The sequence below is a fragment of the Oncorhynchus tshawytscha genome, linkage group LG31 (genome assembly GCF_018296145.1).
Source record: "Oncorhynchus tshawytscha isolate Ot180627B linkage group LG31, Otsh_v2.0, whole genome shotgun sequence".
NCBI lineage: Eukaryota > Metazoa > Chordata > Actinopteri > Salmoniformes > Salmonidae > Oncorhynchus > Oncorhynchus tshawytscha.
Window position 1 is genome coordinate 205411 of NC_056459.1, and position 23724 is coordinate 229134.

General features: G+C 43.4%; 2 protein-coding genes across 2 annotated transcripts; both read right to left on the bottom strand.

The window, feature by feature from the left end:
• Positions 1–484: 484 nt before the first annotated feature.
• Positions 485–2938, bottom strand: LOC112229995 (ictacalcin). The gene is made up of 3 exons (XM_024396188.2): positions 2832–2938; positions 1729–1871; positions 485–883 (listed from the first exon to the last, which is right to left on the bottom strand). The coding sequence occupies exons 2-3, from the start codon at positions 1864–1866 to the stop codon at positions 743–745; spliced, it is 279 nt and encodes a 92-aa protein (XP_024251956.2). The 5' UTR covers positions 1867–1871; positions 2832–2938; the 3' UTR covers positions 485–742.
• Positions 2939–10822: 7884 nt separating this feature from the next.
• On the bottom strand, positions 10823–13077 carry LOC112229996 (protein S100-A1). The gene is made up of 3 exons (XM_024396189.2): positions 12921–13077; positions 11534–11699; positions 10823–11082 (listed from the first exon to the last, which is right to left on the bottom strand). Exons 2-3 carry the CDS (start codon positions 11672–11674, stop codon positions 10924–10926), a joined length of 300 nt encoding a protein of 99 aa, XP_024251957.1. The 5' UTR covers positions 11675–11699; positions 12921–13077; the 3' UTR covers positions 10823–10923.
• Between the last annotated feature and the right edge of the window lie 10647 nt (positions 13078–23724).

Genomic DNA, 23724 nt, shown 5'->3' on the forward strand with positions numbered 1-23724 from the left:
GCTGTTGCCATTGAGGTCGGCTAATAGGGATCCTAATAAATCAAGTCATGCTGATGGCAGAGTCAGGAATAACTGACTCAGGAGTAACTGAATAATTTTCCTGGCAGATGTTAGGTCCCTTGATACAAATTATGCAACGTTTGAACAACACACCTTGTAGAATTCATGCTCCAAAGAATTCAGGCTGTTCTGCAGGCAAAGGGCGGTCCGACACGGTACTAGATGGATAAACCTAATAAACTGGCCACTGATTGCATACCTTTATCTTTATCTAATCCGACTTGCCACAACTGAAGTTCCTTCTGGAAAAATAATCAAGACATAATTGCTCAACTTTTGGTTGAAGGAACAATTCATTAAATCAATTATCTAATATCTATTGAGTTCATGAGGAATTATAATCACAACTTTAAACAAAACCTCAGTAAGAAACGTATGATATGAAGAAGTGACAGCAGCACACAAAAATGACACCAGACCAGGGTAGGCTGAACATACTCATCTAATTTGTTTATTGATCTAATTTGTTTATCAATGGATTTGCATGACAAGGACACATTCACAGACTCAACCTGACTATTATCTATTACTGTAATATTACTGCTCTACACTGCTTCACTGTGTTTTCATGTCATTGTCCTCCAAGTGTATCTCCCTCCCGTGAAATCTCTGTTTAGTGGAGAGAAAATGGAAGTCTCCTCCTGCAGTTTTGCATGACGGCCGCTAGGTGGCGAAAGTGCTCTTACTTCTTTATGAAGAAGTCATTGCACATCACCGTGAGGCAGGACACCAAAGTGACATACTCCTTGAAGTCGACAGTGTTGTCTTTGTTAGAGTCCAGGTCCTTGAAGATTCTGTCCACTGCTGTCTTGTCACTGGCTTTCTGCAAACAGAGAGAATGCAGAAGAAAGAAGCAGGAGGTTAACACAGCAAACAAACTGTCTTGGTTTATCTATCCGTTTATTTTGATCATGGCGACACATTGCTGTATTTCTGGCCAATGGTGAGATAAATCTTTGAGTTTCAATATTTTGGGATGCCATTGCTGGAGTTAGCAAGCATTGTTTATTTGAGCTGTATTCAAAAATGGACCCCATCTTTCCAGCTTTCCTATTCTGCCCAGCGCAATGGATCTCTGCAGAGAGAGAACTGATCCAGCATCAAATCAAATCAAATGGTATTAGTCACATGAGCTGAATACAACAGGTCTACGTAGACCTTACAGTCAAATGCTTACTTACCCCAACGAACAACACTAGATACTGCAACAGTGCAGTATCTGGTGCAGGGGTGTCAAACTCAATTGCCCGAGGGCCCTCATCTAGTTGTCTAGGTCTTCATTGGACACAAATTGAAAGGAAATAACAAAAATCAGCAGACACACCCCACTGGGCAAAAACTGGTTGAATCAACGTTGTTTCCACGTCATTTCAACCCCTAAATTAAATGTGATGATGTTGAATCAATGTGGAAAACTTTTTTTTTTTTTTTTAAATCAACAAAAGGGAATTTAATATTTTTTTCACCCAACTTTTAACCCAATGACATGGTAACACTTTTTGTTGATTTCACATTGAATTCACATTAGTTGACAACTCAACCAAATGTATATCAAAACTAAACCGACGTCTGTGCCCAATGGGACGGCCCTCCAGGAATTGACACTCCTGCTGTAGTGCAACAAGAAATCTGATCCCAGATCATTAGGACTTGCTCAGTCTCACTCACCCCCAGCATCTCCCCTAGTTCAGCCTGGAGCAGCTCTTTCAGCTCAACCTTGCTGAGGGTGAACTTGTCTCCCTCCTTCCCAGAGTACTTGTGGAAGGAGGCGATGAGGAGAGACATGGCCTGCTGGATCCCAGACATGGTAACTATAGTTAAAGGGGAAACAGAGGGACACACAACCTATTAGAAGCACTAAATAAATAAAGTTTCTGGACATCTGTGGGGCATTAAACCATTTCAATGAATTCACTGACAGCATATGGTTTTTGTTTTGCATCATACTGTAGCTTTTTCATCATAGCTTTTGTCTCTTGTGTTTTTCTCTGTATTTTCCATGAAGAGGGATAAAAATAAACCCTGGTTTCCACAGAGCCCATGGTAGAACCATATTTCCTACATAGCCCTGGTCAAAACAAAGTAGTGTACTATATAGGGAATAGGGTGCCATTAGGGAGGCAACCATGGTCTCTACCACAGGTTCTATGGTGAAAAACACAGGCACTGTTATGGCAACGATCCTGCTCTCCTGGTAATTCACATGACTCCTGATGAGGAAACAGGTTAAGGTCTGGGCAAATCCCATCTGTGGATTATTCATTTTCCATATGCGGTGTGTTATCCCCAAGAGAGTCACTTCTTTAATGTTGTGTGTGTGTGCCCCTGATATTTAGGGTGTGGCTGAGGGAGGAAAGGGTCGAGCCAAGGTAACGTTAGCCAGATGAGACAGAGAATGAATGAAAGAAGGGAGAGCAAGGAAAAGGGAATGAGAATAGGAGAACCAAAAACTGTTGATATATTGTTTTTTCCCCCCCAGAGATGATGCATTACAACTACTGAGTATTGAGCATGTGATATGTGATATGTGTGATATGTGATATGTTACACCCAACCTCAGTTACAGAATCAATGCATCGTAATAAGACAACCACAACAGGAGCCAAAGAAGGACATTTTGTTTTCAAGTGAGAAAATATCAAGAGAAAAATAAGAAGTGCACAAATCAAAACATACTTAACAGGGATTACATTTAAAAACTCTGCAGTAGCGTTGAAGTTTAAACATCAGACCGCCCAGTTAAGAGAAACAAGATGACATTTTCTACTCACCGAGATGTACGAAGAATGAGAAAGCAAAGTAGAAAGTGAGTGTATATGGAGAGATTGAGATAGTGAGAGACTGATGGAGAGAGGGATGTGTTTTATACACATCCACACCCTCCATCCCTCCCTTTATCTTGGTCCTTAAATTCTCTTTCCCTCTCTCTCTTTCTCTGATACATTAACTATTACTTTCCTCTTTGTTCATTTATCATTCATTTATCATGTTACCTGATAGTGTTAATTGTCTCAATATTTACACCACATTGCATAAGAGTAGATGTTTAGCTTGGTGCACCTGACATGGTCTAAATCCTTGCATTATATCCAACCATTCATTCCCAAGACTGTAGATGCAATACAATACATTTAGAACAATTCACTGCCCTTCTCACACTATAGGTTAAGCAATGCATTTACATCAAGTTTACCTTGAGCTTATGACCAGCAGCCTTTAGTTGTATTGTAGGTTGACCAAAGATGGGATTTGCTTAAGAATGATTTTGATTGCGAAGTATTAAAGCCCATAATGTATTATTGTCTGCCAAACAGGCCTACTTTTGTAACTTGTTCATAATGCAAATGGGTGACGCTAACATTGAATCTGCCAGCTAGTATGTCTTATTGATACTGTGTTATTGACAACATGTTATTGATACTGTGTTATTGACAACACGTTATTGATACTGTGTTACTGACAACACGTTATTGATACTGTGCACTGGTTGTTTAAAGTTCACATACAGCGTAGTGTCCTACAGACTTGCACTACATGGTACTTATGGATAAGCACAGTCATACTGTAGATACAGTATAATATGAGTTCCATTTGCACAGAAAAAGTAGCCCATTGCAAAGTTGACTATATGAGAACACATTAAACTTATTTAGGTGTGGTAAGACAGCAGATCTAGAATAAAATTTTGCTACGGGATTGCGTCCCAAACGGCACCCTATTCCCTACATAGTGCAATACTTCTGATGGGCCCTGGTCAAAAGCACTATAAAGGGAATAGGGTGCCATTTGGGACACAAGCCTATGGCTGGATATGTGTTTAACAGAGGGAAATGAACATAGCTTCACAGCCCTGCTTGTCTGAGTGAGTCATGCAGTATCATTTATATAATTACAACATGTCCCAAAAGCCTGCGGTTTCCTTGGTCACAATTAACTTCAGTCACCAGTTAGATTCTTAGTTGCATTTATAGGAATTGCTTCACAACTTGACCAAACATCTTTCAACTAGGAGGCATGGGCTGTATTCACTGGAGGATAAATCGTTTACAATATGTATAAATAATGTAATTGAGTTACTATACCATAATACTACTGTATTTACTGAGAAGAAAACACTTTTAATCACCAACACATCTTATATCATTTCTGTATTGTAGCTCTTCTTCACATTAATACATTAATATCTGGTTTTACTTGCACTAAAATACTGTATATGCAATTACATCACACACACACACACACACACACACACACACACACACACACACACACACACACACACACACACACACACACACACACACACACACACACACACACACACACACACACACACACACACACACACACAAAACAGGCCTAGGCAGAGTCTCTGTCCCGTGCTCTTCCTTTGTTGCTTTGAGAAATGATAATCAACTTCATCTTGTGACGCTTTTCTAAAGCTTGTAAGAAGAATAATAGAAATTCTGACCCACACACAGTTGAAAGATTCCAACAGTTTATTGTTTTGAGTCAGAGTAATTTGTCAGGCCTTGGCTCTTTTAATGTAACGCTTGAGTTGGAGATAGAGAAAGACAGTGAGTGCATGCTTTATGTACCACTCCCACAACTCCCTGCGTGCTTTTATTCCTAAAAATGTGCATCTAGATTACTGTGTGGTTCTCCTTCAAATCACTCGTGTGTGACTCAGTGAGGAAGCTGAATGTGTGTGTGTGTGTGTACTAGTTCCAGTTAAGTTCTGCAAATGGAGCTCCTCCTGACTCACTGGTAGTGAGTGGGTCCACTCTTCCTCCACAGCGATTTAATTCCACATTTCTGAGGTTGGGATTGTGACTCACTGACATGACCCTGAGCAAATGAGTCAGATAGACGCCTGACTGAACATAATTATGAACATCTGAGCGTCAGGCCCATCTCTACCATTATTGCAACCAATGCAGTCTCAGTGGTCATCATGTGTGTGCGTGTGTGCATAAATGTGTTTGTGTGCATGGATGTGTGCGTGTGTATGGTCAGTGGTTTAATCAAGGATGCATTATGTGTACTATCTTGGATTTCTGCATTTGTCTGTACATGTATACATTGTATATATTCCTCCTTGGAATTCGTCCTTAATTCAACATGTCTTCAAGATAGCATGAGCCTCCGATACAATAGGATCCAATTTAATGGTCTAACGTTCAAGTATCTTTGGTAACTATAAGATTATAAGATGGGGGCGGCATGGAGAGCGTTGGGCCAGTAACCGAAATGTTGGTGGATCGAATCCCTGAGCTGACAAGGTAAACATCTGTCGTTCTGCCCCCGAACAAGGCAGTTAACCCACTGTTCCTACACCGTCATTGTAAGTAAGAATTTGTTCTTAACTGAATTGCCTAGTTAAATAAAGAGTGAACAGTCTATGGCTCGGGTGGCTGGGTCCTTTGACAATTTTTGGTGCCTTCCTCTGACACCACCTGTTATAGAGGTCCTGGATGGCTGGGAGCTTGGCCCCAGTGATGCACTGGCTGTCCGCACCAATCTCTGCAGAGCCATAGACTGTTCACTCTGCAGAGTGATCGAGGGTGGTGAAGTTGCCATACCAAGCAGTAATGCAGCCAGCCAAGATACTCTCAATGCGCTATTACTTTTTGAGGATCTGAGGGGCCATGCCAAATCTCTGTCACGCCTTCTTCACAACTGTGCTGGGGTGAGAAGACCATGTTAAGTTCTTGGTGACATGGACACCAAGGAACTTGAAGATCTCGACACACTCCACCACAGCCCTGTTGATGTCATCCACGATCACCTCCTTTGTCTTGCTGACGTTGATGGAGAGGTCTCTGTCAGGTCTCTGACCTCCTCCCTGTAGGCTGCCCCATTGTCGTCAGTGATCACGCCTTCCACCGGCGTGTCATCAGCAAACTTGACGCTGGTGTTGGAGTCGTGCGTGGCCACACAGTTGTGGGTGAACAGGGACTGCAGGAGGGGACTAAGCACACACCACTGATGGGCCCCCGTTTTGAGGTTCAGCGTGGCAGACGTGTTGTTACTAACCCTCACCACCTAGGGTCGGCCCGTCAGAAAGTCCAGGATCCAGTTGCCGTATTCAGTCCCAGGGTCCCAAGGGACTGATGTTTCAATTGTGTAAGATTCTGTAGGAAACAACAAGAGTCCCACTGACACACAGGCACGCACGCACACAACCCAGGCCTTTATTACCCAGTGCTCATAAATAGGAGCAATAGATAAATAAACAGCAGTCGCACATCCACACACATGTGACCGACTTATCACATGAGAACACAAACGTCTTCATCTTCAAATATGTTTGTGCAACCATGATGAGATATAGCATAGGAGTACATATTGCGACATCCTTTGTATATAGCCTCATTATTGTTTATTGTGTTACTATTTTCTACTTTTTAACTCTGCATTGTTGGGAAAGGGCTCGTAAAGTAAGCATTTCCCGGTAAAGTGTACACCTGTTGTGTTTGGACCATGTGACAAATACAATTACATTTTTCATTTGACTTGACTGACCTCCCCTGTGGAACTCCTCTCTGCCTTTCTTTCCCTCTGCTGCCCCCTCCCCAACACCTTCTCTCAATCTAAACGTTGTTGTCTTTGAAGGACAGACAATACAAAAGGATGAGCACACAGTAGAGGTTAATGTAAGCAGCAGTGTTATGTGGTTGTTTGTGTATGTGAGGGTTGACAGTAACAAATTACCTGGGTCGTATTTATTAAGGCACATCTCAGCAAATCCTTCTGCAACAGAATATGAAAACTAGTTTCTCGTTGCACTCATTCTTGTAGTCCCTCCCTTTTTAAATTTGTTTTCTTCCATACAACAATGCAATAGCTCCGAGTTTAACAGTAGGATTGCCATACTCTCCTGACATCTAGTGGTCAAATATGGAACTGTGGCCTGATCACCATTATTCCAGAATAGAGAAGATAAGAACTTTGGTCAGTGCCAAATCTTGTACTTGTTTTTAATCAATTAGACATACAGTACCAGTCAAAAGTTTGGACACACCTGCTCATTCATGGGTTTTTCTTTATTTTACTATTTTCTACATTGTAAAATAATAGCAAAGACATCAAAACCATGAAACAACACATGGAATAATGTAGTAACCCAAAAGTGTTAAACAAATATATTGTATATTTAAGATTTTTCAAGTAGCCACCCTTTGCCTTGACAGCTTTGCACACTCTTGGCATTCTCTCAACCAGCTTCGCCTGGAACGTTTTTCCAACAGTCTTTGAACGTTTTTCCAACAATTTCCACATATGTTGAGCACTTATTGGCTGCTTTTCCTTCACTCTGCGGTCCAACTCATCCCAAATCATTTCCATTGGGTTGAGGTTGGGTGATTGTGGAGGCCAGGTCACCTAATGCAGCACTCCATCACTCTCCTTCTTGGTCAAATAGCCCTTACATAGCCTGGAGGTGTGTTGGGTCATTGTACTGTTGAAAAAAAATTATAGTCCCACTAAGCGCAAACCAGATGGGATGGTGTATCGCTGCAGAATGCTGTGATAGCCATGCTAAATCACTGACAGCACTGACAGCATCACCAGCAAAGCACCCCCACATCTCCTCCTTCATGCTTCACTGTGGGAACCACACATGCAGAGATCATCCGTTCACCTACTGTGCGTCTCACAAAGACACGGCGGTTGGAACCAAAAATCTCACATTTGGACTAGCCCATACACAGGCTGGAGGTGTGTTGAGTCATTGTCCTGTTGAAAAACAAATGATAGTTCCACTAAGCCCAAACCAGATGGGATGGCGTATTGCTGCAGAATGCTGTGGTAGACATGCTGGTCAAGTGTGCCTTGACATGTGGAGATCATCCGTTCACGTATTCTGCGTCTCACAAAGACATGGCGGTTGGAACCAAAAATTCCACCGGTCTAATGTTCATTGCTCGTGTTTCTTGGCCCACGTAAGTCCCTTCTTCTTATTGGTGTCCTTTAGTAGTGGTTTCTTTGCAGCAATTTGACCATGAAGGCCTGATTCACACGGTTTCCTCTGAACAGTTGATGTTGAGATGTGTCTGTTACTTGAATTCTGTGAAGCATTTATTTGGGCTGCAATTTCTGAGGCTGGTAGCTCTAATGAACTTATCCTCCGCAGCAGAGGTAACTCTGGGTCTTCCTTTCCTGTGGCGGTCCTCATGAGAGCCAGTTTCATCATAGCGCTTGATGGTTTTTACTACTGCACTTGAAGAAACTTTCAAAGTTCTTGAAATGTTCCATACTGACTGACCTTCATGTCTTAAAGTAATGATGGACTGTAATTTCTCTTTGTTTATTTGAGCTGTTCTTGCCATAATATGGACTTGGTCTTCTATATGCCACCCCTACCTTGTCACAACACGACTGCTTGGCTCAAATGCATTAAGGGAAGAAATTCCACAAATGTACTTTTAACAAGGCACACCTTGTTAATTGAAATGCATTCCAGGTGACTATCTCGTGAAGCTGGTTGAGAAAATGCCACGAGTGTGCAAAGATGTCATCAAGGCGAAGGGTGGCTACTTTGAAGAATCTCAAATATAAAATATATTGAGATTTGTTTAACATTTTTTTAGATACTATGTGATTCCATATGTGTTATTGCATAGTTTTATTGTCTTCACTATTATTCTACAATGTAGAAAATAAATAAAAAACGTTGAATGAGCAGGCGTGTCTAAACTTTGACTGGTACTGTACTTTGAGACAGGCATTGTAAATGGAACTACATAAGTTAGTTTTATTGAACTATCCAAAATGGAAATTGTATCTAAAGAGTTGAAATCGAAATTATCAGATTTTTTTTCTTGCCGAAAATGTGTTTACATGTAGACTCTCAAACCAATAAGGAAAACCATTGAGGAAAACTGGTTGAAAATATTTTGTTTCAATTGCAAAACTGTAAGAAATTATGTATTTTTAACCAGTTTTGTACCCTGGCAAGTAGGAACGTATCTAGTGTTGTCTCACTTAAATTGAGAATATGTAAATTACTGTAGTTTTGTTGTCTCATTTAACACAGTACATTATACAGCATTACAATATTATGTAAAATGCACATAGCACAAAGTGAGTAGAAAGGATGTTATGAAATTATCCTGAGAGAAGTCCCCATTCTAAAACCCTTTTGTGTGTCACATGGGCGTGTAACTCATGTGGATATAGTGTTTATACTGTTTATGCAACCTCCCCCTCAACCCACAGTTACCTAGCAACACCCCTGTTTGCCTTGTAACCAATAACATTGGTTGGCAGCAAAGTAGGCCCTGCTTAAGTATACTCAGAGAACAAGAGAGGGTAGGTCCTGCCAAGAGAGAGAATGAGAGAGGAAATAACAGCTTTTGTTACTCAACTTGCACCAGACCATGACACACGATGAGAAAGGCCTTGTGGGAAAATAATTGTATGAAAATATAGCCCACTATGCGTCCTATAATTAAACCACCCTACAGTTATTTTGTTGGCCTCTGTTACATACAGTGCATTCGGAGAGTATTCAGACCCCTTGACTTTCTCCACATTTTGTTACGTTACAGACTTAATTCTAAAAGCAATTACATTTACATAAGTATTCAGAACCTTTACACAGTACTTTGTTGAAGCACATTTGGCAGTGATTACAGCCGCGAGTCTTCTTGGGTATGACGCTACAAGCTTGGCACACCTGTATTTGGGGAATTTCTCCCTTTCTTCTCTGCAGATCCTCTCAAACTCTGTCAGGTTGGATGGACAGCTATTTTCAGGTCTCTCCAGAGATATTCGATCTGGTTCAAGTCCGAGCCACTCAAGGACATTCAGAGACTTGTCCCTAAACCACTCCTGCGTTGTCTTGGCTGTGTGTTTAGGTCAGCTTTTTGGAAGGTGAACCTTCGCCTCAGTCCTGAGCAGGTTTTCATCAAGGATCTCTCTGTACTTGCTCCGCTTTCCCTCGATCCTGACTAGTCTCCCGGTCCCATGCTCTGAAAAACATTCCCACAGCATGATGCTGCCACCACCATGTTCCACTGTAGGGATGGTGCCAGGTTTCTTCCAGACGTGACGCTTATAGCATTCAAGAGTTCAATCTTGGTTTCATCAGACCAGAGAATCTTGTTTCTCATGGTCTGAGAGTTCTTTAGGTGCCTTTTGGCAAACTCCAAGTCATGTGCCTTTTACTGAGGAGTGGCTAAGTACGATAATGTATGGACTCACTACTGTAAGTCGCTCTGGATAAGAGTATCCGCTAAATGACTAAAATCTAATCTGTACAAGACTGAAATCACAGGTAAATCTGTGAAAGGACATGGTATATGGTGTCTTTATATGGCAGTCTCTCAGACACACATTAATCCTAGTTCTGGACAACAACAAAAACAAGCTCAACAGCGATTATCCATGGAAATTGCTTTTTACTCCAGGAGAACGGTTCATAATAATGGCCGGAATGGAGCAAATTGAATGGCATCAAACACCTGGAAACGATGTTTGATATATTTGTTACCATTCCATTCATTTCGCTCCAGTCATTACCACGAGCCCGTACTCCCCAATTAAGGTGCCACCAATCTCTTGTGGCCTAATCTGTGTCCAAGAAACCTCCCCCAAGACTATTATGCATTTTTTTGTAGACAAAGAAACACACATCTACAGTATTTTGTACTCTAATTGAATTCCAATAGACTAGCTACAGTATAACACATGTACAACCTGCATCTATAACTACTTTCTCTAATGCATGCATGCACACACACAAAATAATGACAACAACTCCTTGGTCTTTGTGTTTAATGGACAGTGTGATCATTACAAAAGTGAAAATTAGAACCCTTCTTTTCTCCATGCCCCTTCCTCCTCTCCTCTTTTCATCCCTCACTTCCCCATCTTCTTCTTGTGCATCTGGTAGCACTGTTCACAGGCGATGGACAGGCCCACAACTAGAGAAACAAACTCCTCAAAGTCCACCTCTCCATCACCATTAGAGTCCAGATCCTTCATGATCTTGTCTACTGTGGCTGGGTCCTTCTGAGACTGAAAGGAAGACAGGGATGTTTTAATAATACTAAATGTAAATACTGTAACTTCAAACACTAGGGGACAACCGTTGGGGACAACTAGGGGACTAGGGGACAACCGTTGACGTCGCTACTCTTTATTGGGCAGATACATGACAAGTAGGAACACATTTTTTTTGCGGACCACCTGACCAAGGATAACTCTGGGCCTTATGACCTGGTCCCCTGAGTTTTTCCTGGTCTAGTCACATGATCAGGAAAAACTCCAGACCCTAATCATAAATGTGCATGTTTTCTGTATCAAATTAACAGGGAGTGCTTCTACAGCAAAATAGTAATAGAGATAATATACTGTACGTCCCAAATGGCATCCTATTGCCGAAATAGTGCACAACTTTTGACCAGAGCCCTATGGTGCCATATGATACACAGACATAGTAGAGAGTAGTAGTAGTAGAGATGGCCACCTTGAGGAAGCCAGAGAGCTCGTTCTCCATCAGGTCCCTTAGCTCACGGCGGCTCAGAGTGTTGCCACTGCCCTCCTTAGCAGCATACTTGTGGAACACAGTGATCATGGACTCCATTGCTCGTTCCAGGTCTGATGGCATGGTTGCAGGTCTAAGTTAGGTTGCACTGAGAGAGAGAGAGAGAGAGAGAGAGAGAGAGAGAGAGAGAGAAATTACATTTGAATGACAGGGTAGCAAAGCATTCATGTGACTAACATGTATCTTGTAGTCTGGCATAATGTTTTTTTACAAATACTGTAGTTTACAAGATGTTGGCTAAAGGAACTATATTTCATTAGGGAATGTGTGTGTGTGTGTGTGTGTGTGTGTGTGTGTGTGTGTGTGTGTGTGTGTGTGTGTGTGTGTGTGTGTGTGTGTGTGTGTGTGTGTGTGTGAGTGAGTGAATGGGCCATGTTGAAGAAAATCAGCACCATGTGCCCTGCCCATTCCAATGAGTAATGCTCACATGAGTAATCCATAAAATCACCAACAAAAGTTGATCACAGATTCACTACTAAGTTCTTTTCTCTCAAATACAGAACACAAAATACATTCACACAAGTCAGATACAAAGAGCACACAGATCATTTGACCTAACTTTACCTGGTTGAATTAGATAGAGAAGGGAAATGTAAAAGAGAGCCAATGAAAAAGGGTGTGGTATGAGAGAAGAGAGGAAATGACTGAACTTGGAAAAAATGTAGTCCAAAACTGAGGAAAGTAGGGTAAAAGGAAAGACAAACCAGACTCGAGAAAGAGAGGTTGCACCAACAGGGAGGAAATACGTGTGTGTACATGTCCACAGTCAGCTCTTAACCCAGTCATTCAAAGTGAGCCACACCCGTATTTCAGTCAATTTATTTATTGTTAAATAATATTACAAACGCAGATTATTTTAGACCAAAAACATTATAATGCACTAATTGTTTAGCAAACATTCTAGGTTCTATATCTATGTGTTGGACATGTTCTTTTGTCCTTATGACAAATGTGATTATTTTAGTTATGAAACTATAAAAGTTTTAAAATCCTTCATCAATGCAGAACACCTAAAAAGGTACTACTGTAAGGCTGGACTGTAAAAAGTGACTTATGTTGACTTTTATATTTACAGATGAAAAGTTTGACAACTACCCCATAGAAAACTGCACTTCAAAGCCAAATGCACAAGACCAAGAATGAATTAAAGTATTTCAAGTCCGCTGACTAGTTCCTGAGTTGGATGAAGAGATCAGATAGGATTAACAAAACTATTTAGCCTGAAGCGACTTTTTACATTCGTAGACATTTTTTTTTACCACCAGTCGGACAAGAACAAGTGTATACATATTATATGCTGAATTCTTACCGTTCACGAGTGTGGAGTTGGCGATTGAGAAGAGTTGAATCGTGCTGAGCTGAGAAAAATATTGCGTCTGAGAATTTATAGACAGGCGCCGCCCTGTAGTCTATGCGCTGCCTTGAGTGAAGTAATGATATATTGAGCAATATAGTAGGTTAAATTGGTAAACCTTGCAAACACAGTCAACGAATAGTTCGCGTTGTGCGTTTAAAATTATTAAAATGACTTACTCATTTACATGACAAGTAGGGCAAATTTTTATTTGAGAAATTATTAATATCCCTAAATTGTATTAATCTCCCATTTATATACAGAATAAAGAGAATAGTGAAAAAATGAGAGTGAGGTAAAGACAAATAGACATAGCCTAGTGTAAATGATAATCGATTGTAATGACAATAGGCTTGTTTGAGAAAGCACTCTTACGTCGAAAGGAGCGCAGCGTGCTTAGAGTTCCACATACTTTATTACAAATTGAAACTTCACAAAAACAACAAAGAATAAACGAACGTCCAGTACAGAGCGCACTCAGGCACTAACTGAAAACAATATCCCACAACGCAGGTGGGAACAGTGGACAACTTAAGTACGATCCCCAATTAGAGACGATAATCAGCTGCCTCTAATTGGGGATCATACTTAAGTTGTCCATTGTTCCCACCTGCATTGTGGGATATTGTTTTCAGTTAGTGCCTAAGTGACTATGTACTGGATGTTCGTTTGTTCTTTTTGTGAAGTTTCACTTTGTAATAAAGTATGTGGAACTCTATGCATGCTGCGCCTTGGTCCGCTCCTTTCCATGAACGTAACAGAATATCCTACCACGCAAGGACCAATCAGCGTGCCTGGGAGATAAAGGAGAGTTGGACATGGGAGGAAATCCTAGGAGGATGCGAGACCCTTCCCCGGAGGGAGTCGCCAAGGAATATAGGAGGACAGCGACGATGCCGGGGTCCACGGCCACAGAAACCCCAAGATTTTTTGGTGGGTGCGCCTCCCCAGCCCAGTACATCCTGTGCCGGCTCCCCGCACTCGCCCTGAAGAGCATGTCACCAGTCCAGTGCAATCTGTGCCGGCTCCACGCACCAGGCTTCCAGTGCCCCTCCCCAGCACGGAGCGTCCTGTGCTGGCTCCACGCACTCGTCCTGAGGAGCGTGTCATCAGTCCAATGCAACCTGCACCAATGCCCAGTCCAGGCACGGTGTCCAGTACCGCTCCAAGGCTGGAGCCTTCTTCTGCGCCGGTGTCCAGTCCAGGCACGGCATCCAGTCCCGCTTATTGGCCGGAGACTTCCTCTGCGCCAGTGCTCAGTCCAGGCACGGCGTCCAGTCCCGATCCATGGCCGGAGGCTTCCTCTGCGCCGGTGTCCAGGCCAGGCACGGCATCTAGTCCTGCTCCATGGCCGGAGCCTTCCTCTGCTCTGGTGCCCAGTCCGGGCACTGCGTTCAGCCCGGCTCCATGGCCGGATCCGCAGGTTGAGCGGGTGCTACATCCTGCACCGGAGCCGCCCCCAACGCTAAGTGCCCACCCTAACCCTCCCCATCCAGGTTCAGGTTTTGTGGTCGGAGTCCGCACCTTTCGGGGGGTACTGTCACGCCCTGACTATAGAGAGCTCTCTGTGTTCTCTATGGTGTTTTAGGTCAGGGTGTGACCAGGGGGGTTCGAGGCAGCTGATTATAGTCTTACTTAAGTTGTCCATTATTCCCACCTGCGTTGTGGGATATTGTTTTCAGGTAGTGTCTAAGTGCGCTCTGTACTGGACGTTCGTTTATTCTTTGTTGTTTTTGTGAAGTTTCAATTTGTAATAAAGTATGTGGAACTCTACGCATGCTGCGCCTTGGTCCGCTCCTTTTCGACGAATGTAACACTATCAAATAAAATGTTATTTGCGCATGCGCTGAATACAATAGGTGTAGACCTTACTGTGAAATTCTTACTTACAAGCCCTTAACCAATAATGCAGTTCAAGAAAGAGTTAATAAAATATTTACTAAATTAACTAAAGGTAACAAAATGACAAGAAATGTACATAACAATAACGAGGCTATAGACAGGGTACCGGTACCGAGTCTGTAAGAGGGTGCGTGCTGGTGGCAGGGAAGTCAGGCGCAGGAGATCGAACTTGGTATAAACGGAGCAGTTTAATAAGTGCTCAAAAAAATCCAAAAACCAAAATAATACTTGTGGGTACAAACCCTTTGCACACCAGAACATAGCTTACAAACAATCACCGACAAGGACATGAGGGGGAACAGAGGGTTAAATACACAACATGTAATTGATGGGATTGGAACCAGGTGTGATACAAGTACACACTGGAAGGGAGAGATGTTAGTGGAGGAGTGGCGAAGCGAGTTCTGTGCCATCTCGGCCCAGGGCACAAACTCCGCCAACTCCTCCGGCCGGTCCTGGCAATAGGACCTCAGAAACCTGCCCACATACTGGTTAACTCTCTCCACCTGCCCATTACTCTCGGGGTGAAAACCTGAAGTAAGGCTGATCGAGACCCCCATATGTTCCATGAACGCCTTCCAGACCCTAGACGTGAACTGGGGACCCCGATCAGACACTACATCCTCAGGCACCCCGTAGTGCCGGAAGACATGTGTAAACAAGGCCTCCGCAGTCTGTAGGGCCGTAGGGAGACCGGGCAGAGAAGACAGGACTTAGAGAAACGATCCACAACAACCAGGATCGCTGTGTTTCCCTGTGAGTGGAAGATCAGTAAGAAAATCCACCGACAGGTGCGACCAAGGCCGCTGTGGAACGGGTAAGGGGTGTAGCTTACCTCTGGGCAGGTGCCTAGGAGCCTTACACTGGGTGCACACCGAGCACGAGGAAACATAAACCCTCACGTCCTTAGTCAAGGTAGGCCACCAGTACCTTCCGCTCAAACAGGGCACTGTCCGACCGATCCCAGGATGACCAGAGGACCAGAGTGACGCGTGGGCCCAATAGATCAACCGGTCACAAACAGCAGACGGGACGTACAGATGCCCAGCGGGACACTGGACGGGAGCGGGCTCTGCACATAATGCCTGCTCAATGTCCGTGTCCAGCTACCTGCGCCATGGGCCGCTCCTCTGTGTCATACAGCCAGGACAATGCGTCTGCCTTCGCGTTCTGGGAGCCTGGTCTGTAAAAAAGGGTAAACACAAAACGGGTGGAAAAACATGTCCCACCTTGCCTGGCGAGGGTTCAGTCTCCTTGTCACCTGGATGTAATCCAGATTGCGGTGGTCAGTCCAGATGAGAAAAGGGTGTCTAGCCCCCTCAAGCCAATGTCTCCACACCTTCAAAGCCTTGACGACAGCCAACATCTCCTGGTCCCCCACGTCATAGTTTCACTCCGCTGGGCTGAGCCTCTTTGAGAAGAAGGCACAGGGTTGACGCTTCGGTGGCGTAGCCGAGCGCTGAGAGAGCACAGCTCCTATCCCAGCCTCGGACACGTCCACCTCCACTATGAACGCCAAAGAGGGATCCGGGTGGGCCAGCACGGGAGACGAGGTAAACAGAGCCCTCAGGTGACTAAAAGCCCTGTCCGCCTCAGCTGTCCACTGCAAGTGCACCGGGCCCCCCTTCAGCAGTGAGGTAATGGGAGCAGCTACCCGACCAAAACCCCGGATAAACCTCCAGTAGTAGTTGGCAAACCCTAAGAACCGCTGCACCTCCTTTACCGTGGTGGGAGTTGGCCAATTATGCACGGCTGCAATGCGGTCACTCTCCATCTCCACCCCTGAGGTGGAAATGCGATACCCTAGGAAGGAGACGGACTGTTGGAAGAACAGGCATTTCTCAGCCTTAACGTACAGGTCATGCTCCAGCAGGCGACCAAGCAATCTGCGCACCAGGGACACATGCTCAGCGCGTGTAGCGGAGTACATCAAAATGTCATCACCTCTACACCCTGCCCGTGCAGGTCCCTGAAAATCTCATCTACAAAGGCTTGGAAGACTGATGGTGCATTCATCAACCCGTACGGTATGACGAGGTACTCATAGTGTCCAGAGGTGGTACTGAAAGCTGTCTTCCACTCGTCTCCCTCTCACACCAGGTTGTAAGCGCTCCTGAGATCTAGTTTGGTGAAGAAGCGCACCCGTGCATTGACTCTATCGCTGTGGCTATGAGTGGTAGCCAAATCGGCATATTCAGGGGGAATGCGCACGGTGGAGACCTGGTCTGGACTCTCCACCGTAGTAGCACCAATGGAAACCCCTAAACACCTACCGGAGCACTCTCGCGACCACCCCGTGAGAGCCCTCTGTGGCCAAGAAACAGTGGGGTTATGACAAGCTAACCAGGGTAGGCCCAGTACCATGGGAAAGAGACTAATTCTCTCCGTATAACCCCCCTGCGTCACCATGCCCAAAGTAGCGGTGACCTCCCTAATCAACCCTGACCCTAATGGTTGACTATCTAAGGTGTGAATGGGGAAGGGCACATCCACGGGAACGATGGGGGTCCCTAAACTATAGGCTAAAGCTTTATCAATAAAATTCCCAGCCGCGCCTGAATCGACGAGCGCCTTATGCTGGGAATGCGGGGGAAACTCAGGGAAAGTGACAGACACAAACAAGTGCAATAGAGGGCTCTGGGTGAGAATGGTGCCGGCTCACCTGGGGTGACGCTAGAGCGCCCTGCCTGCTGCCTCGATCCCCAGAGGAACCAACCGGCAGTGTGACCTCTGCAGCCACAGATGGTGCACGAGCGGGAACCCCCTCCGGTCTCCCTGCGCACCGCCCCTCCCAGCTCCATGGTTATCGGAAAAGGGGTGCGAGAGGATGGAACCACCGGACCCTGATCAGAACGTCCGACATGAGGGGGAACAGAGGGCTAAATACACAACATGTAATTGATGGGATTGGAACCAGGTGTGATACAAGACAAGACCAAAGGAAAATGAAAAGAGGATCAGCGATAGCTAGAAAGTCGGTGACTTCGACCGCCGAACGCCACCCGAACAAGGAGAGGGACCAACTTCGGTGGAAGTCGTGACAGAGTCAATGTGCGGGGTACAGATTCATCGAGGTAATTTGTAAAGTGACTATGCATAGATCATAAACTGCGAGGGGGGGTTCAATGTAAATAGTCCGGGTGGCCATTTGATTAGTTTAGTTGTTCAGCATTCTTTAAGGAGCTGTTATAAGGAGCCTTTTTGTCCTAGACTTGGCACTCCGGTACGGCTTGCAGTGCGGTAGCAGAGAGAACAGTCTATGACTTGGTTGACTGGAGTCTTTAACTATTTTTTGGGTCATCCTCTGACAACACCTAGTAAAGGTCCTTTATGTCAGGAAGCTTGGCCCCAGTTATCCACAACACAGTTAAGAAAAAAAATACCAAAATTTAACACATAATTAAGGAGCAACAATAAAATAACAATAGCGAGGCTATATACAGGGAGTTCCATTACAGAGTCAATGTGCACAGGCACCGGTTAGATATTCCGTAGGTGGAGGTAAAGTGACTATGCATGGATAATATACAGAGTAGCAGCAGCAGCGTAAAAATAGGGGGTTGGGTGAGGACAATGCAAAACATATTCCAGTCTGTGTTAGCAAATCAGTTCTGTAGCTTAGCATCTGTGTCCTCTGACCACTTCCTTATTGAGCTGATGCGTTCTGCTTTAGTTGTTGATTGTAAGCAAGAATCAGGAGGATAGAGTTATGGTCAGATTTGCCAAATGGAGGGCGAGGGAGAGCTTTGTACGCATCTCTGTGTGTAGAGTAAATGTGGTCTAGTACGGCAACTGCTCGGCCTCCGACCGCAAGGTTCTACGGAGGGTAGTGCGTATGGCCCAGTACATCACTGGGGCCAAGCTTCCTGCCATCTGGGACCTCTATACCAGGCGGTGTCAGAGGAAGGCCCTAAAAATTGTCAAAGAATGCTACCGCACAGCAAGCGGTACCGGAGCGCCAAGTCAAGGTACAAAAGACTTCTTAACAACTTCTACTGCTTCTACTCTTTCCCCAAACCAGACTCTCCCTATCCATCAAATGACTATTTGCGTTGCCCCCCTCCCCCTTTTACGCTGCTTCTACTCTGTTAATTATTTATGCATAATCACTTTAACTACATCTACATATTATCTCAATTACCTCACTAACCGATGCCCCAGCACATTGACCCTGTACCGGTACAGGGCTACTGTTATATTACTGCTGCTATTTAATTATTTGCTTCGTATCTATTTTTTACTTAACACTATTTGTTTTAAAAATGCATTGTTGGTTAAGGGCTTGTAAGTAAGCATTTTACTATAAAGTCTACACCTGTTGTATTCGGCACATGTGACAATTACAATTGGATTTGATTTAGAAATGAGGTAAAACAGATGTTAAGTTACATTAAAGTCCTCTGCAACTAGGAGCATCGCCTCTGAATGAGCATTTTCTGTTTGCTTATGGCCGTATACAACTCGCTGAGTGCCATCTTCGTGCCAGCATCGGTTTGTGGTGGTAAATAGACAGCTTCGAAAAATATAGATGAAAACTCTTGGTAAATAGTGTGGTCTACAGCTTATGAGATACTCTACCTCAGGCGAGCAAAACCTTAGTTAATATTAGATTTCGTGCACCAGCTGTTATTTTCAAATAGACACAGACCGCCACCCCTTGTCTTACCAGAGGCAGCTGTTCTATCTCGCCGATGGACCGAAAACCCGCCAGCTGTATGTTATCCATGTCGTCGTTCAGCCACGACTCTGTGAAACATAAGATATTACAGTTTTTAATGTCCCATTGGTAGGATTGCACATTGGCTAATAGGACTGATGGTAGAGGGGGTTTACTCATTGGTCTACGAATTCTCAGAAGGCAGCCCGACCTCCGCCCCCCTTTTCTCTGTCTTTTCTTCACACAAATGGTGGGGATTTGGACCATTCCTGAGAAAGCAGTATATCCTTTGCGTTGGACTCGTTAAAGAAAAATCTTTGCCCAGTTTGAGTTGAGTAATCGCTGTTCTTATGTCCAGAAGTTATTTTCGGTCATAAGTGATGGTAGCAGCAACATTATGTACAAAATCATTTTTTTTAAAAAGACAAACAACGCAAAAAAAACGAACAAAATAGCACAGTTGGTTAGGAGCACATAAAACGGCAGCCACCCCCTCCTTTGTTTGTTACCATTCCATTGATTCCATTCCAGCCATTACAATGAGCACATCCTCCTATAGCTCTGCTACATTGAGGTTTATCTTTCATTATTTTAGGTTATCTGGCATTAGGCCCTAAAATGTAGGCTTGTGCACTAACTGTACGTGCGCCAAATAGGCCTGCCGACAAGAAAAAGTTAATGCCATCCACAGACATTATCTGAGTTTAATTCAATGAAAGAAAAGCTGCGAAATGGGGAGTTGAAAAGGAAGAGGGAGGGCCAGAAAAGTAATGTTCGTTAATGATTTGGTGAAGTGGTAAAAGAGGATGATAGCAGTGCCTATGTTATGTGTGATGATTGTGAGGCGCCATACAAATTCGACAATCACAAGATGGGGACTTCAAATAAGCCTACGGCACATCAAGGGAGCCGTAGCCTACTGTTCAGATCACACAAAATGCAGGCAACATCTTTACTCGAGCGGAGAAATATGAGAGAATGCGAAAGCACAGTCAGATACTGTCAGTAGGGGTGCTATCTTGATCAGCATCATAACAGCAGGTAGTATTTCAATTCAACCAGATATATGCATCCAATCCAAACTGAAATCTTATCAGAAACATGTTTTCTGTCATTTTCACAGCTTTCTATTTCTTTGCAACCGGTCAAACTGATGTCATTTGGAAATTTTGCACTGAAAATCTTTTCCACAATGTTTTTTTTGTTATTGCATTTTCTCCCCAGTCCATAAATGTCTTAATTTCATGAAAGAAACAGAGATCACAGAGAACTGTACAGATGTCAACTAGTTTGAAGCATACAATCTATCCATTTGTGACAATCTGGGGAGCAAGGGTTTATTTAGTCTTCTAGGGCAATGATATGACTTTTATTGATGAAATGGACCATCCAAAAGTTATGTTTTTATGCCCTCTAGTGGAATATCATTGTAATGACAGATTACAGTACTATAAAGCCTGAGCAATTCCAGTCCCTGTGGGCTTGATTGGTGTCACACTTTTCCCCTATCCCTAGCAAACACACCTGATTTAAACAAATTGCATTTTTAACTGAAGATCATGATTAGTTGATTATTGGAGTCAGGTGTGTTAGGGCAAAAGTGTAACACCAATCAGGCCCCTGAGGACTGGAGTGCCCAGGCCTGTGAGAGGATAGGCACAAGCATTTCGCTACACTCGCATTAACATCTGCTAACCATGTGTATGTGACAAATAAAATTTGATTTGATTTGATTTTGATTTGTTTGGCGTAGCACAGGGAATATTCAACCAACCATCCTTTACGAAACAATATTCTTTCTCGATTCGGCCAAAAATTTCAGTGTCCAGTTGCAGGTGGTTTGTTTCAATTTAGAAAATTCTCCATTATTAAAATAAATGTTTTGCTCAATGAAGTAATCTGAATGTGCTTGCTACTATTAACCATAGTTTTTCTTTTTAAATCTAGGACTAGGCTTGATCTGTATGACTAGAAGTCTGTGGTATCTACTAGCATGCTAGCAGTTCCTATAAGGGCTCAGGGCCAGACCCAGATGCTGACACGGGAGGCAGATGGTTTGAGTGTGTGATATTTATTAGTTCCAAAAGGGATAGGCAAGCGAATTGTCGTAGACAGGCAAAAGGTTCAAACCAGATCAGAGTCCAGTAGGTACAGAGTCCAGAAAACAGGCAAGGGTCTAAACCGGGAGGACTAGCAAGAGAGAGAATAGCAAAAGCAGGAGTGCGGAAAAAACATGCTGGTTGACTTGAACCAGACAAGTTTGTTGTTCGGTTGTTTATTTTGTGAGTTTTTTGTGTGAATAAGGGTTTTGTGAATAGGTTTTGTAGGATCTTAATTTGATCAACCTGTTGCTGGAGAACTTTCCTGCAATGCAGGAAATGTTTAACTTGTAGTGTATTTGAGGCTACACTATATTTGAAGATTCTGAAATTTGATTTCCACTTTGAAATTTCAGACTTGATTTTCCCTTACAAACTCCACATACTTCACATGTCCTCTTACTGCAGAATTATTTTCCTGCTGTAGCAAACTGGCTCAAATTTAGATCCTACATCTGTAGCCCTAGCTAGATGTGTAGCTTTCTGATATTCAGTCAAAATCAGATATACAGGTTTCACATTTTCAGCAAAACATGCACATTATTCTTTGACATTGAGTAACTAACTAGCCAACAAGTTTGTTGTGTGGGCTAGACAGGGTGCTTGTTGAAAAATTACTCTTATTTGTGCAAGCAGGTTGGGAAGGACTGACAGCCAGGGGATTGAGTATATACCTCCCTCGGAAATTAAAGAATAAATATCTTAATCAGACAAAAAAAATCCTGCACCCCTGTCGAAAAATCTTTCCACGGACTGACTGTAGCCTACAGCACATTTTTTATATTAGCGGGTTAGCTAATGGAAACGTCTCATGAAAATCATTTAAAATAGATTCTTATGCCACATGTTCTTATGTTTTCCTGTACATCTAGATACATTTGAGAAAAGCGGTAATGTATATTTGGCAGCTCCACATATCAACACTGCGTAGTTAAATAGCAATCTGCCTCTACAACCATCATGTAAAGCGATCCTAATGGAGGGGTGCAACAGTTTTATTGTGCGACATTGAAACTTATGGATGGTTAGGTTCATTTCTTCAATAGAAGTCATGTTTTTATGCCCTCTAGTGAAATATCTTCAATGACAGATTACTGTACTATAAGTGAAAGATTTAAAATAGAGTTTTAAATGCGGTTGTTTAGAACTGCAGCGATGATGGGGAAGCTGATGAAATGGCAGAGTTCTCTTTATCTCTCCCATTTCATTCCGTTCTTTTTCTCTGTCTTGCTTCTCTGCCCTAACCCGTTCTGCCAGTCACATTCTGTTAAAGGTCCCCAAAGCACACACATCCATGGGTCTTTCCTCTTTTCAGTTCGCTGCAGCTAGTGACTGGAACAAGCTGCAACAAACACTCAAGCTGGACAGTTTCATCTCAATCTCTTCGTTCAAAGAGGGTCACTCTTACTGACAGTTAAGGCTGCTTTGTGTGATGTATTGTTGTCTCTACCTTCTTGCCCTTTGTGCTGTTGTCTGTACCCAATAATGTTTGTACCATGTTTTGTGTTGCTACCATGCTGTGTTGTCATGTGTTGCTGCCTTGCTATGTCGTTGTCTTAGGTCTCTCTTTATGTAGTGTTGGGTTGTCTCTCTTGTCGTGATGTGTGTTTTGTCCTATATTTATATTTCATTAAAAAATAAAAATGATCCCAGCCCCCATCCCTGCAGGATGTCTTTTACCTTTTGGTAGGCCATCATTATAAATAAGAATTTGTTCTTAAATGACTTGCCTAGTTTAAAAAATAATTTCCCTAACCAGACTCTCCCTCCCTCTTGATCTCTGGTGATCTCTGTGTGTGTGTGTGTGTGTGTGTGTGTGTGTGTGTGTGTGTGTGTGTGTGTGTGTGTGTGTGTGTGTGTGTGTGTGTGTGTGTGTGTGTGTGTGTGTGTGTGTGTGTGTGTGTGTGTGTGTGTGTGTGTGTGTGTGTGTGTGTGTGTGTGTGCATAAATGTGTTTGAAATAATTTGGTGACCAAAAAGACATGGGCATACAGGGAGGGTCACCTAGTGACAACACCCAGCTTCTTAAAAAAAACCCACCCTTTTCGGTCTACACCCTTTTCCCTCTCAATCTGCTCCAGGCATGAGCAACATATGCGGTT